Source organism: Orycteropus afer, unplaced genomic scaffold (assembly GCF_000298275.1).
Source record: "Orycteropus afer afer isolate SDZICR_OR568_19922 unplaced genomic scaffold, OryAfe1.0 scaffold00006, whole genome shotgun sequence".
Lineage (NCBI taxonomy): Eukaryota > Metazoa > Chordata > Mammalia > Tubulidentata > Orycteropodidae > Orycteropus > Orycteropus afer.
The window spans coordinates 13,259,027-13,273,278 of record NW_006921593.1 but is presented as its reverse complement, the minus strand read 5'-3'; the positions used below and the strand labels follow the sequence as shown (position 1 = coordinate 13,273,278).

General features: G+C 53.2%; 1 protein-coding gene across 1 annotated transcript in view; it reads left to right on the top strand.

Moving 5' to 3' along the window:
• The window catches only part of SDK1 (sidekick cell adhesion molecule 1), a 661,119-nt gene that overhangs the window by 620,427 nt on the left and 26,440 nt on the right, over positions 1-14,252 (top strand). The window contains exons 39-40 of the mRNA XM_007942892.1: positions 2,429-2,590; positions 3,632-3,757. Coding sequence (XP_007941083.1) covers positions 2,429-2,590; positions 3,632-3,757 — 288 coding nt within the window. The remainder of the gene's footprint in view (positions 1-2,428; positions 2,591-3,631; positions 3,758-14,252) is intronic.

Sequence of the window (14,252 nt, the reverse complement as noted above, 5' to 3'; positions counted from 1 at the left end):
GCAGAGCCTTTCTCTCTGTCGGCTTGGGGGGGAGGTCCTTGTCTCCTGTCAGCACCTGTGGGCCTGTGTCCCTTGAAGATCCCCATGTGTCTGGGCACCAGTCCCACACTGGGTCTGAGAGGTGCTGGGGCCCCAGGTCCAAAGGAAAAGGACATAGTCTGCTTCTGGCTCTTCCTTCTTGGAGGTCCCTCAATCTCTGCTCGATTGTTTAATCTCTTTTATATCTCAGAGGAGGTGGAGTCAAGACACAGCCTCCTCCTGTGGATTGTATCCTGCCTCCTCAGGGTACCTACATCTAATCCTGCCTCCTGACAGTCACAGAGGTTAGGCTTTATACCACCTGGCATAATTCTACCTGACCACTAAATGGAGCGTAATTACATCAGATCACATCATGGGGGTGATGACATCATTCAGCTGCTATGCTGCATCATTAGGTAACTGCTAAACCACCAAGATTCCTGGCCCAGCCAAGGTGACACACATTTTGGGGGGGACACAGTCCAATCCATGACATGGGCCATTCAAAAACTGTCAAAATTGCCCTGAAAGAATTTGGAAGTGAGCGATGTAGCTGAATAAATGTTCTGTGAAAGGCACCGTGACATCTTTGACTACTATGGCGGGTGAGCAGCAGGAAGATGCCTCTGTGGGAATGGCCCCAGCGTTAAAGGGCTGAGTAGCAGGACATGACCCTCCCCCATGAAGCATCTTGGGAGCCACATGCTCTGTTGTGTGGGGTGGTGGCGGTGGCCGGCTGGACCAGGGACAGGAGGTGGACCACCCAGTCCAGCTTTCCAAACGATATTCCAAGGAAAACAAATTCTGTCGACGGATATGCTTATATAATGCCTTATATCCTTCTCCAAGGGGTCCCACTGCTGTCCAGTCACCCCTGACTCACGGTGACCCCATGGGGCAGAGCCGGCCTGGCCCAGAGTGTCTTCGAGGCTGTCACCTTTACGGGAGCAGGTCACCAGTTCTCTTCTCCTCCAGACCTTTCTTTAGCAGCCCTGCGCTAAGCCACCGTGACCCAGGGCTCCTTCCCCAGGAGACAGCCAGCAGGTATTAGGATGCTGGGAGCTCCACGAAGTCCCACAGAGAGAACTCATCTAACTTTCGCCAAACTGGTTTAACCAAGGAACCCTGTTCTTCCCGTCTTGGAACATGCTGCATGTGTGTCGGTTTCAGGATTGCTCGCCCCGCCCCCCACAGTGTTGTATCCCGCTTTCCAGTTACGCTTCACACCGCCAGCCCCAGGCCTGCCCAGGTCACGCGTCCACCAGCACGGAGAGCTGCTACTCGGCAGAGCAAGCTCACCTAGCTCGACGTCACTGACTGAGTCACATCCATACCTGGGATGATGAGCTAGCTCTCATCCGAGCTCCAAGGTCCACGGCCAAGTTCTAGCAAGTTCCTTGACTGCCGGGGCACTGTGTCGAGAAGCCCAGCTCTTAGCTGCACCTTTGGGGAGACCCCAGACAGCACACCTCGACTCCTGGTCCCCACACAGCAGTTTCTAAAACCGGTGGCTTCCAGAGTCTCTTCCTCACGACTAAGTCGTAGTCTGGGAGGCACAGTTACGCTCGGCTGCTAACCCAAAGGTTAGAGGTTTGAGTCTTCCCAGAAGTGCCTTGGAAGAATGGCCTGGCAACTTCTGAAAACTGAGCCACTGGGAACCCTACGAGCACAGCTCCTGCTGACACGCACACCCAAGGTCCCTGGGAGTCAGAATCCACCGCAAGGCAACCGGTTTGGTGGTTTTCTTGGGGTTTTTTTTTTTTTTTTTGGTAAATGGATCAGTGGGATCCCTGAGTGATACCAATGGCTAACACACTTGGCTCTGACTGAACAATTAGGGGTCCAGGGCTGCCCAGAGGTGGCTCGGAATTAAGGCCTGGGGATGCGTTTCCACAGAGGAGCCATTGCAAAGCTTCAGCACACAGCTCCACTCGGACCGTCAGGCAGAGCCCCCCGGGTGACAGCTGGCTGCTGTGACGCATTCAGGAGCTCAGTTACCCACATGTCGCACAGGGCTCTGCACAGTTCAGAACCACCAGGGAAGGGAACATTTTCCGGGACGTTCCCCAGGGAGCCTACCCGAGACAGGGCAGCCGGCCATCTGCCCTTGGCCGATGGGCTGTGCATCTTTCTTTCCCTCCTTCCGTGCAATTAATGAGAGGGAGGGCCCCTCCCCTGGGCTGGGAGATTTGATTTTCCCTTTGCTGGAACCCACTTACCAAGCTTAAACCCCAATTACACTTCTCTGTGCTGAAAATGGGCTATTATCACGGCTTAAACGCCTTCTAATTGCGGGCCACTGTCAGCACTCCATGCCGCTTCCCCGTTAATCGGTGCCGCAGACGGGGCCCCGCTGCCGCTCCGGCTCAGCCCCCTTTTCCCTTCTCTCTGCTTCTTGTGTCTCCAGGGGTGAGCAAGGTGGTGACCGTGGACATTAAAGGGAATTGGCAGCGCTGGCTGAAGGTGCGGGACCTCACCAAAGGCGTCACCTACTTCTTCCGGGTCCAAGCGCGCACCATCGCCTACGGACCCGAGATCCAGGCCAATGTCACGGCGGGGCCCGCGGAGGGTGAGTGGGCCGCACGCTGCACGTGGCCGGGCTGTCCCCCGGGGAGTGGGTTCGAACCTGGTTCTGCAGGGGTGCTTGGTGGCTCAGTCACCTGGAGCTGCTGTGACAAAGCACGAGTGGCTAGCGTTGGCAAACGGAAATGGGTTCTCCCGGGTTCAGGAGGCTCGAAGTCAGGGTTCAGGGGTCGGCTCTAGGGCAACAGTATCCTCATCTCCTTCCAGCTTCTGCTCCTGGCCATGGCGTGTTCCCCTCCACCTCTCTGCTTCTCTGAGCTCACCTGCTCTTTTGCCCTCAGGACCGTGATTGGTTTAACACACACCCTACACGGCCTCATTAACCTCACACACACCAAAAAAAAAAAAAACCTGCTCCAAACGGATCCCATCACGTAGGGTTAAGACAACAACCAAAAACCAAATCAAACTCACGGCCATCAAGTCACATCCGACATATAGCGACCCCTCCTTGGGTTTCCAAGGCAGTATCACTACGGAAGTAGATTGCCCAACCTGCCTTCCGAGGAGTGGCCTGGGGGTTTGAACAGCCAGCCTTCTGGTTAGCAGTCAGATGCCTTAGGCACTAAGCCACTAGCACAATCCATATTTTCAGTTCTGTCTGTGACACTTGTAACTGTCCACACGCAAACGCTTAGCCTGCATTCAGCATATAAAGCTTTGATACATTTTCCGGAAGATGAGGAGATAAGAGGGCTCCATTTTTTCAATAAATAAACAAGGGGATTTTCAGGCTCTCACACGCCAGTGTCAGGAGGGGCCGTGCAACTGCCCCGTAGGCAGCAGTTGGGATCTTGGCTGAGACAAGTGTCTGGCTACAGCGGCAGAGCGTATGTCTGGGGACCACGTGGACATGGCATCTGTCTGTCCCCGAGTGTGAGGTGAGTGCCACTGCCCCGTGTGAGGACCAGGAAGTGGTGGCAGTGCAGGACAGGTCACCTGTCGAGGGACTAGACCCCATACAGCTGACGCCACACAGGGCGAGGAGGACTCCCCCAGTACCAACCTCTCATTCTTTTTTCCACAGGCTCCCCGGACTCCCCCAGAGATGTCCTGGTCACCAAATCCACCTCCGAGCTGACCCTGCAGTGGACGGAGGGAAACTCCGGCAGGACACCCACCACAGGCTACATCATAGAGGCCAGGCCGTCAGGTAGGGGTGGGGCCTAGGTCAGGTGGGGCCCCAGGTCAGGCAGGGGCTGCAGGACCCTTGGGGAGGGTGTGGGAATCCCAGGTCAGGAAGGGGCCATGGGGCCTTCAGGTGGGGTGTGGGGCCATCACGTCACCCACTTGCTCACACCTTTCATCACAGCCCTCACCTGCGCCCTTTTACCACCACATCTCCTGGATCTGGCATGGACATCTTGATCTGGGGGCCTGAAGGGGGCGGCGAGGGCTGTGGGTTAAAGGCCTGAGTGAGGACTGTGCCCAATCGAGACGTGGTAGTGAAGGAGGCAGGTCAGTGACAGGAGCCCCACTGACAAGAAGGAAACTGTTCTTCTCCCAAACATCAGAAGGTCACTGAGAACAAAGTTCACTTGGTTAACGCTTGAGGCCACCAAGGAGTTCATGGGTAGGACTCAGGGGCTCCATGAACTTGGATAGGAAGAAAATGCATTTTTACTTCTCTAAAACATAGTGTGAAATGTAGCATAATTTTGGTGTAGTGGTTAAGGTATATGGCCGCTCACCAAAAGGATGGTGGCTTGAACCCATTAGCCCCCAAGGAAGAAAGATGAGGCAGTCTGCTTCCATAAAGATTTACAGCCTCAGAAACCTGTTGGGGGTCACTGTGAGTCATAATTGACTCTGTGGCAGTGAGTTTGGTTTGGGTTGTTTTGCTTTTAGTCACTTACGGCATTGGTAGAAACCACATTGTCACAGCAGGACCCCTACCTGTAAACGAGAGACGTCGTGGGTCACAGATGCCGTGCAGCATGGTTGATACTCAGCGTTGCTTTGAGGTCCTGGGCCACAAGACCCGCTGCCAGCTCTTGTTCTGCAGAATGCCCGCGAAGAAAGTGGAGACTTCTGGGTGCCCTGAGGTGACCCCCATCTGCCAGGAACCACATGGCTAAACGCGCACTGCAAAGAAAAACACACATCACCCACACCCTCCACGTTCCTGGAGACTGACTATAAGTGTCACCAATGCACTAGATTTCCTTTACGTGTCTATGTTTTATTTCTTATTTCTGAAAACATCACATGTCACTATGGTGCTGGAAGCTGTGCCACCGGTATTTCACATACAGCAGGGTCCCCCACGGTGGGCGGGTATTTCACATACAGCAGGGTCACCCACGGTGGGCGGGTATTTCACGTACAGCAGGGTCACCCATGGTGGGCAGGTCTCGGCAGTGCGTCCAGACTGAGACAGACTTGGGAGAAGGGCAGGGATGACCTCCTTCTAGAATTCAGCAGTGGGAACCCTGAGCACAGATCTCATCCGAGACTGTGACCCACCCTCTCAGATGCATCCCCGGGAGGGACCAGTGGCTGGAGAACGTCGTGACGGACGGAGAGGAGGGCCAGTGACGGCGACTCCGTGACATGGGTTGCCACCACGGATTCCAGCAGACCAGTGCCTGTGAAGATGGTACAAGACCGGGCAGCACCCCTTTCCACACAGGGTCTCCACGGGGCAGAGCCGACCCGATGGTGACCAACAGCAACAGGAACAGAGTCACCGGACTGCCCCAGGATCCAGCCACAACAGAGAGTAAGAAGCGTTGTACGAGAGAACAGGAGCCCCGGTGGTGCTGTGGTTAAAACTGTCGGCTGCTAACCAAAAGATCAGCAGTTTGAAACCAGCAGCTGCTTTATGGGAGAAAGAGGTGACAGTTTACTTCGTAAGGACTGACAGCCTTGGAAGCCCTGGGGGGCAGTTCTGCTCCGTCCAGTAGGATCACAGTGAGTCAGAATCAACTCAACAGCGTGGGTTGGGTTGGGTTTTGTACTGGAGAACCGCAGGACGGTCGTGAGTAGCTTTCTTCTACCCGGACGCCTGTCCCGAGTACAGACATACAGACTATGAAAGGGCACCGCGAGGCCCTTTGAGATGGTGGCAGTGTTCTGTGCCTTGGCCGTGTCTGTGCTCACAGCCTGGTGTGATGCTATCCTACAGCTGTGCAGGGTGTGACTCTGATGCCTATGATGAGCCCAACCAAGCCGTGGTCTTTGCAGTCACCTCAGATGCATGTGGAAGCTAGACGAGGAGGAGAGGAAGGCAGAGGAAGAAATGACGCATTCAGCCTGTGGTGCCGGCGAAGAGTATTGAGCACACATCCAGTGGATGGCCGGAGCAAACAGATCAGTCTTAGAAGAAACAGACGGAACGTTCCTTAGAAGCGAGGACTGCGAGACTGTGATGGCCTGCTCTGGGCACGTCACCAGGACAAAGCAGTCGCTAGAAAGGGACGTCAAGGTTGGTAAAGCCGGGGGCCAACAAAAACGAGGGAAGCCCCCGTGAGATGGACGGACACAGTAGCCGCAACACTGGCCTCATGGACGGTGCAGGACTGGGCCGCGTGTCATCCCGTGCATGGGGTCACCGCGAGTGGGAGCCAACCGCATGTCAACCAGCAGCACCGTACACGGGAGAAATGGAGTGAAGGACGCACACGGGCGATGACCCAGGAGCAAGGCAGGCGAGGGCTTACTTGTGCCGACTCACGGGTCTGTGCTGAACGACTTCCCTGCTTCACATGGAGACAGGCTGCCCACGGGGCTCCCTTTTGGATCGCTCTGGGCGGCAGCGTGGCTCCTGACGGGCTCGCTCCTTCCATGGAGGGTGAGGGAAACGCCCCGCGTGACTCACCAGCGGCACTAGGAGCGGGGTGCAGTGCCCTTCAGATTGTCGGGATTTGAGCACCTGGCAGCACCTTGGGGCTTCGCATCCCAGCCGACATCCATCCCAGGCCTCGTTACCCGGCCCGTTAGTCGGGATCAGCCGTGTTCTCTGCAAGGCTCACTGGAGACTTCCTCCCGCCTGGGGGTGGTTTACAAGGGGCAGGGTGGCCTGGCGCCAGTCTCAGCACGCAGGCCCTGTTTAGTGACGGGGGTACTTTGATACGAGGGGGCAGTGGTGGTTCCGAGCCTTCCGTGTGGGAGACCTGGGTTCCATTCCCAGCCAGTGCACCTCTCACACAGCTACCATCTCTCTGTCCCTGGGGGCTCCCGTCTGCCCCTGGAGGCCTGTGTGTCACTATGATGCTGGACGGGTTTCAGCGGAGTGTCCAGATGGAGAGAGACCAGGAGGAAAGGTCTGCCGACCTGCTCCTGCCATCGGCCGTGAGAACCCTGGGCGGCACCAACGGCTGCTGCTCGGCCGACCACAGGGAGGTGCAGGCCCAGCAGCGCTCTGTTCCTTGTGCATGGGGTCACCCTGGGGGGACGACTCGGTGGCTCCTGATGGCAACAGAGCAGCAATCTGGGTGTGGGGCCACCAGCTCAGAGCCCTCACCCCCAGGTTCCTGGGGAGCCAGGCATGTTGGTCTGGGCAGCCCCGGGGCCCATGCTTGGCCTGCTGTCATCCCATCAAGCCAGCCCTTGCCCTGGGGAGACCAGAAGCCCCCCAGTTTTGTGGCTGGTGCGGTCAGGGGACTCAGGCACCCAGGCTGGATGACAGGGCCGTCTCGTCCCCTTCCTCATCCTCATCTCCACCCCTGCAAATTCTGCCCAACCCCAGGGCCACCAGGACACACAGGAACAGGACAGCCACTCATGACAGTAGCACTGGGCTAGGAACTAGGGGTGCTCACCACCCTAGAGGTGGCAGTCAGGGACGGGGACAGTGGGGACCGCCACTAGGAAGCCTGGCCAGGCTCATCCCTGCCCCGCACGCCACTCCTCTGCCTCAGCAGCCGCCCAGGCCCTGGACGGACGTGCAGCTGTGCGGTGGGCGCTGACAGGTGCTTCACTTACGCAGATCATTCCGAGGCGTTTGGCCGGGCGAATCCTGCAGTCTGACTTACATGGTCACCCAGTAGACGGGATGGCAGTTAAGGGAGCCGTACACAGCTCTCCCCACAGAGCAGCCGCGAAATACAGCTTTAGGGGGTCCCAGGACAGCCCACACGCTGTGGCTCCTCTCACCATAAAGGATGGACCCAGGGGATGAGAGCTGACGAGACTGAAGGTGGCCCCTCATCCCCACCAGGGTGCCTTCCCACAAGAGGGCCCTTCCCAGCCAGGAGACAGGCCTCCTGTCACTTGTCGCCCTGACTTTGTGGATGAGTCCCAGTTCCCGCCATGTTTGCTCTTTGGGGACGAGAGTTTTCAGCTGAGCAGAGAAGATGAGTAGTTTCCCCAAGGCTGGACCTTCCGGAAAACTCCCCGAGTCAGCACATTTGGCAGGAAGTCTGCAGCGGTGCCTCTATCATGGAGCCCCTCCGTTACTATTCCTGTCCTCACTGCACTGGTCGACAGTCCCCAGTCCTGTGTTGTGCTGCTTCCTGGGGTGACTCTCCAGCATGGCCCCTGCATGGAGACCCCCTGTTCCATTTGCGTCCTCCCGGAGGGGGCATCTCACTATATGGATCACTGCCTGCAGGCCACTGTGCACACAGTAAGAAAATCCCTTTCCGTGAAACCACTGGCCCAGACTGACCACTTACACCCAGACAGACAGTCGTGCCAGGACATGGGGCAGCGGCAGCCTCCGCCTGCTAGGGCCGCAGCTGTCAGTCAAGCTGTTGAGCACGTGAGTTGGCGGAACTGGAAGTCCCGGGCCGTGAGTGGCAGTCTCACCCAGCATGGAGGCCCTGCTTCATTGCCCATGAAATCTAACTTTTGAATTGGCGTGGCGTCTGCTTAATCCCCAGGGCGCTCAGCTCCGGGCCTGAAGCTGGAGGGGTGAATTGAGCGGCACCATCTCCAACGTGCCAGCAGCGGGCGTGTCGACTCAAGAGAGGGGTTCCTACAGGGGCATCACTAGGTGTGGTGTCACCCCTGCACAGGCCACCGCCTCCTGTTCCAGACCACAGAGAGTCCTTAGTAACGTTTATGATCGGTTTTAATCATAGAGTGATATATGGTAAAAGATGTAAATTACTTATATATAAAATGACTTAAGAGTGGATACATGCAAACAAAACTGTTCCCTAACCTTTCCACACTGAATTGTGTTATTAGTAACTGAGGGGAAGCCTTCTGTGGGTTTCTGCTTTTTCACCTTTAACGACCACTTTGTTCTCAAACTAGTGATTGACACAGGTTCACGAACACTACTAACACTACTAACAACTAAAACACCAGAAAATTGGACCAAGTCAGTGACTGTAATAACACGGGCAGTGATGAAAACAGCACATGCATGTCTCCAGCACGGGCTCGTCCCCAGGGCCGGTCACAAGGACATGCTTGTCACTGCGTGTGCTTGTAGAATAAGCACACGAAACCACGTGACTCAAAGGGACATTGTAATTGGGTGACGATGACAGCTCTGACTGGAGAACACTAAACCAAAAACCAAACTCACTGCCGTTGAGTCGGTTCTGACTCACAGAGACTCCTCCTTGGGCTTCTGAGGTGGTATGTCTACGGAAGCAGATTGCCCAGTCTTCCTTCCAAAGAGTGGCTGGTGGGTTTGAACCTCCAGCCTTCTGGTTAGCAGTCAGATGTCTTAGGCACTATACCACCAGAGCTCCTAGAAGGTTCATAAAATAAATTAGTGCAGAGTTTTAGTTCTATAGGTGAATTGAAGATTGAAGACTACAGTCTGCAGTGTGGTTACACCTCAACACAAAGAAAACAGAAATGCTTACAATGGGACCACTAAGCAGCATCGCGATAAATGGAGAAAACATTGAAGTGGTCAAGGATTTCAAATGTAAGCTGCACTTACAAAAAATGTTTCGGTGTCACCCTCCGACAGTGTCACCTGGTGTGGTCCACAGCCCCTGTGCCCCCCTGTTGATGTCACCAGTTCACGCTTCCAGGTTTATTAGGACACTGTCTGTGAGAAGATGCGTACCAAATGGTAAAAGCTGACTTACTCTTTGAACAGGTAGACAGTCCAGTCTGTGACATCCAGACCTATCTGTGGTGGAAAGGAATGAGGGATTGAACTGTGACCCAGTAACATTGGTAGTAAATCCTAACCGTGGACCTGTGGAAAGGAGCCCTGGGGCACAGTGGTTAAAGTGCTCGGCTGGTAACCAAGAGGTCAGCAGTTTAAACCTACCAGCCACCCCAAGGGAGACAGATGAGGCAGTCAGCTTCTGTAAAGATTCCAAAATAAAATCCACACCCACTGCCATCAAGCCAATTCTGACTCATAGCAATCCCCACTGGGTTCCTGAGGCAGTAAATCTTTATGGAAGTAGATTGCTCCATCTTCCTTCCACTTTGTTCTGCAGAGTGACTAGTGGGTTTGAACTGCCAACCTTCTGGTTAGCAGTCAAATAAATGCTTTAGGCCTTGGAAACCCCGTGGGACAGTTCCACTCTGTCCTCTAGGGGCGCTGTGGGTCAGAATCCACTCCAGGCAGTGGGTGCTGTACTGAGGATGTAATTCCATTTAGGACTGGGTGTCCTTTATTATGTTAATGAGGTGGTGTCCGTGTGGAGTTTATGTGAAGTCAGTCTCTTTTGAGAAATAAAAGAGCAGATTAAGAAAGCAACCAAAAACCAACAGAAAGGGACTTCCAGTAAGATGGAGGAAAAGGCAGACAAGTGACACAGACCGTCTTCAACAAAGAAAAGAAAAAACAATTGACAGAGACACAGAAGATACTCCTGGAGCCCTGAGCTTTGAAAGAAACTATGCAGGAGTGGATTAGGCACCAACGAGTGGAAAAAACTGAACAAAAACAGTGAGTACAGAAACAGTCGGAGCTGCAGACTGTCAGCTACTCTGATAGGACCAACAGCCTGAGTATTTCCAAGAGGTGTTGGGACCTGAGAATTGACCTAAAGATCAACCCTGATCACCAAGGGTTGCAGGGACAACTGCACTGGTGGCCTATGACTAGGAAGGGAAACAGCAAGGAAGGAGAAAATCTGAGCTGTGGATTTTCTGCTGTCTGGAGGGTGCAGCCATTTTGATTGTTTACATGCAGCAGCCATTTTGGATATTTAAAGTGACTGAGGGTGCAGCCATTTTGAACCTTTACAAGTGGCAGCCATTTTGGATTTTAAAGTGATAGCATTCTCATTCGGATTCCAGGGACCTAAGAATAGGCTCTGTTTGCCAAGGTCAGCAGGGACGTACAAGAGGCTGACAACAGGAAAGGAGACAGGTGGTGAGTGTGTAAGTGCTGTCAACTAGCGAATAGAGGAGCACAGTACCCTGCTTGTGTAGACAACATACAAAGAAAATGAAAATCATGGACAAGTCACTCCAACATACAATCACCAATTAAATACAAACACAAAAACGTCACAATGCCTCGGAGACAACAGAGCATCACAGTCCACACAAAGAAGCAAGATAAAGCAGGAGAAACAAGGGAACAGGATACAGACCCAAAACACATCCCTGAGGAAGACACAGCATTGGAACTCCCTGTTGAGGAATTCAAAAGAATTATATTTAGGTATCTTCAGCGAATTAAGAGACAGATCAAGGAAAACACAGAGAAAACCCTAGAACAATTTCAAAAGACAATACAAGAAAAAAATGATAAAATGAATGAAAAATTAGAAATGATACAAAATCTACAGACAGAAATCCAGAAGATGAATACTAAATTTTCAGAAATAGATAAGACATTGAATGGACAAAGGAGCAGAACTGAATCAATGGAAGACAGAATTCGTGAGATTGAAGGCAAATACCTGAACACTTCTTTGGAAAGGGATCAGTCAGAAAAAAGATCAAGACAAAATGAAGAAAGCCTACGGTTCATGTGGGATAGCATCAAAAGGAATAACCTACGTGTAATCAGAATTTCAGAACAGGAAGAGACAAATAAAACAACAGAGAAAACTGTCAAAGATTTGTTGAAAGATAATTTTCCTGGTGTGATGAAAGATGAGAATATATCCATTTAGGATGTCCAACAAACCCCAAACAGGATAGACCCCAAAAGAAAATCACCCAGACATATATCATCAAACTCACCAAAACCAAAGACGAAGAAAGACTCCTGAAAGCAGCACAGGAAAAATGAAAAATTATCTACAAGGGGCAACCAATAAGACTAAGCTAGGATTTCTCAGCAGAAACCATGCAGGCGAGAAGACAGTGGGATGGTATATATAAAACCCTGAAAGAGAAAAATTTCCAACCAAGAATTATGTACCCAACAAAATTGTCCTCAAATATGATGGTTGAAATTAGGACATTTCCAGATAAGCAGAAATTAAGGGAATTTGTTAAAACCAGACCAACCTTACAAGAGATGCTAAAGGAAGTCCTTTGGACAGAGAAGCAACACCAGCCAACAAATGACCATTAACACACATGATGACATAACCCAGAAATCAACCCAACTATGGAAGTATCCACTCCTCGGAAGGAAGGTTGGGCAATCCTACTTCCGTAGTGATACTGCCTCGGAAACCCAAGGAGGGGTCGCTATGAGTCGGGGCCGACTCGATGGCATATAACAACAACAACATGGAAGTATCCAAAGTAAATAAGCCTACAAGATTGTAAACAGGGAACCAGAGACACCAACCAACAAATGAGGACAATTACAAGCCTTGACCTTCTGGCCTTCCAGTCCGCAGCCAAGCACTTCACCTAGACGCCGCCAGGGCTCCTTAACTGAGACAGAGGGCTCCTTTCTTCAGGCTTTTTGAGGTGACCCATTTCCGCCTTTTCTCCAGTAGACAGCACGCCTTAACGGAAGCAAAAGGGAATCATTTGTATTCTTGGGAGCTGAATGGGGGCTGCTGTTTCCTTCTGCGCTTGGTGGGGTTTTAGGTTTGGAAGGACAGGTTTATTTAGGAGTATCTTGCAAGGTTTCTTGCTTAGTGCGAAAGGCATTCATGGTTCAGTGTTGGTCAGAGGAGGCTAGCGCAGTGCTGGATGCTGAACCAGTGTCAGCAGAGACAGACAAGGGAGACAGGCCTGCAAATCTACCTTCAAGAACCAGCCAGTTAGCGCCCTGTGACCCGGCGGTCTGATCCACAGCTGGTCGTGAGGATGGCGTTTTGCTCTGTTCTGCGTGGGGTCTCCGCGGATTGGGGGCCAACGTGACAGCAGCGAACAACAAGACTTGTCAGTGATGTCCCTTCATCCTTAGGTCACGGTGGCGGCTCCCAACTGTGTTCCAGCAACGAGTCCAGGGAGATGTCCCTCTGGGTGTCCACGGCAGAACGAAAGCCAGCAGGCAGTTGGGTTTGGACTCAGTCCACTGCCGTGGCCCTTCCCATAGACGGGCAGGGGGCTCCCTCCTGAAGGCAGACATGAGCCCCGTAGGGCCAGCGTCCTCAGAGGCCACTTGGATGTGGCACCAGAGGCATCATGACTGTTCTGGGGCCAGGGTGGCCACAGTGGTGACTCGGCGGCCTGCAAGGTGGGGAATGACAGCTGCTGGGCTGGGGTTGCCTGGACGTCCTAGGGGAGCATTGCCGGGTCACTGAGAGCCAGGAGAAGCACACCAAGGGGGGCCCCTTGTAAGCCGTGAGTCTGACGGACAGAGCCAAGCTGGGGTCACGCCGTGCGTGGAGACTCGGTCAGGAATCTCATGCTCACTGGTGGCTCTGGGATGTCGCGTTCCCCTAACCTGGAGCGCTCATCTCTCCAACTCTGATTTACTGAGACATTTCACGGCCTCTCAAAGGAGCAGAGCACCAGCAGTGAGCAGTGGAGAGGGCGCCGTGGCAGCTGCCAGGGCTCCTTCCCACCCGGCTCGGAACCTCGGTGACAAACAGCCGCATGGGTCCGAATGCTGGCCATGCCCACGTCCGAGGGAGAATGAACTGAAACGCAAACGTTTTCTCTGGTGAGTTCAGAAGGAACGTCTCCCGGGAAGGGACTGCCCCCCACACCTTCTTCAGTCTGTGGATCACGAAATGAATTGTTCTGTGTGGAAATTCTGTATCAATATTTTAAAATGTTTTTATGAAAAGCGCACACAGTTCCTGGAACAATGGCAGAGCGCTTGAAATAAAATGTGGGCCCTAGGTGACGACAGAGGGGAACAGTCCCTCTTTTTTCTGTCGCAAGAGAGTGCTACCAAAGCTTAATACGAGGCTCGGAGAGGCTGCTCTCACGGGGCCAACCTTCCCCTCCGGCCGCCCCAGAACAACTCTCACCTTCCTCACCGTTAATCGCCATGGTTCCGAGCGGTGTCAGGATCTGAGAGTCTGTCTGTCTTTAGTCTCTCTCACAGCATAAAATTGCCTGTTCTTCTAGGGAAGGAAACATCCCACAGTTCACTCTCATTCGCTTAGAGCAGTCACTCCATGTTAACCAGGACCAGTGGCCACAGGGGCGACTGGCAGGAGCCAGGCTGGAACCATGCTCTGGGAGGTTTCAGAGGCTGGTTTTTTCAGGCTTTTCTTCTGAGGCATCTCTGAGTGGTCAGATATCCATTTTGGTTAGCAACTAAGTATGTTCAACACCCGCACCACTCGGAGACTCCAACTTTCTTATAAGCACCAAAATCCAAACTCACTGCCGTCGAGTTGGACCCGACTCATAGCGACCCCTCCTTGGGTTTCCGAGGCAGTATCACTATGGAAGTAGATTGC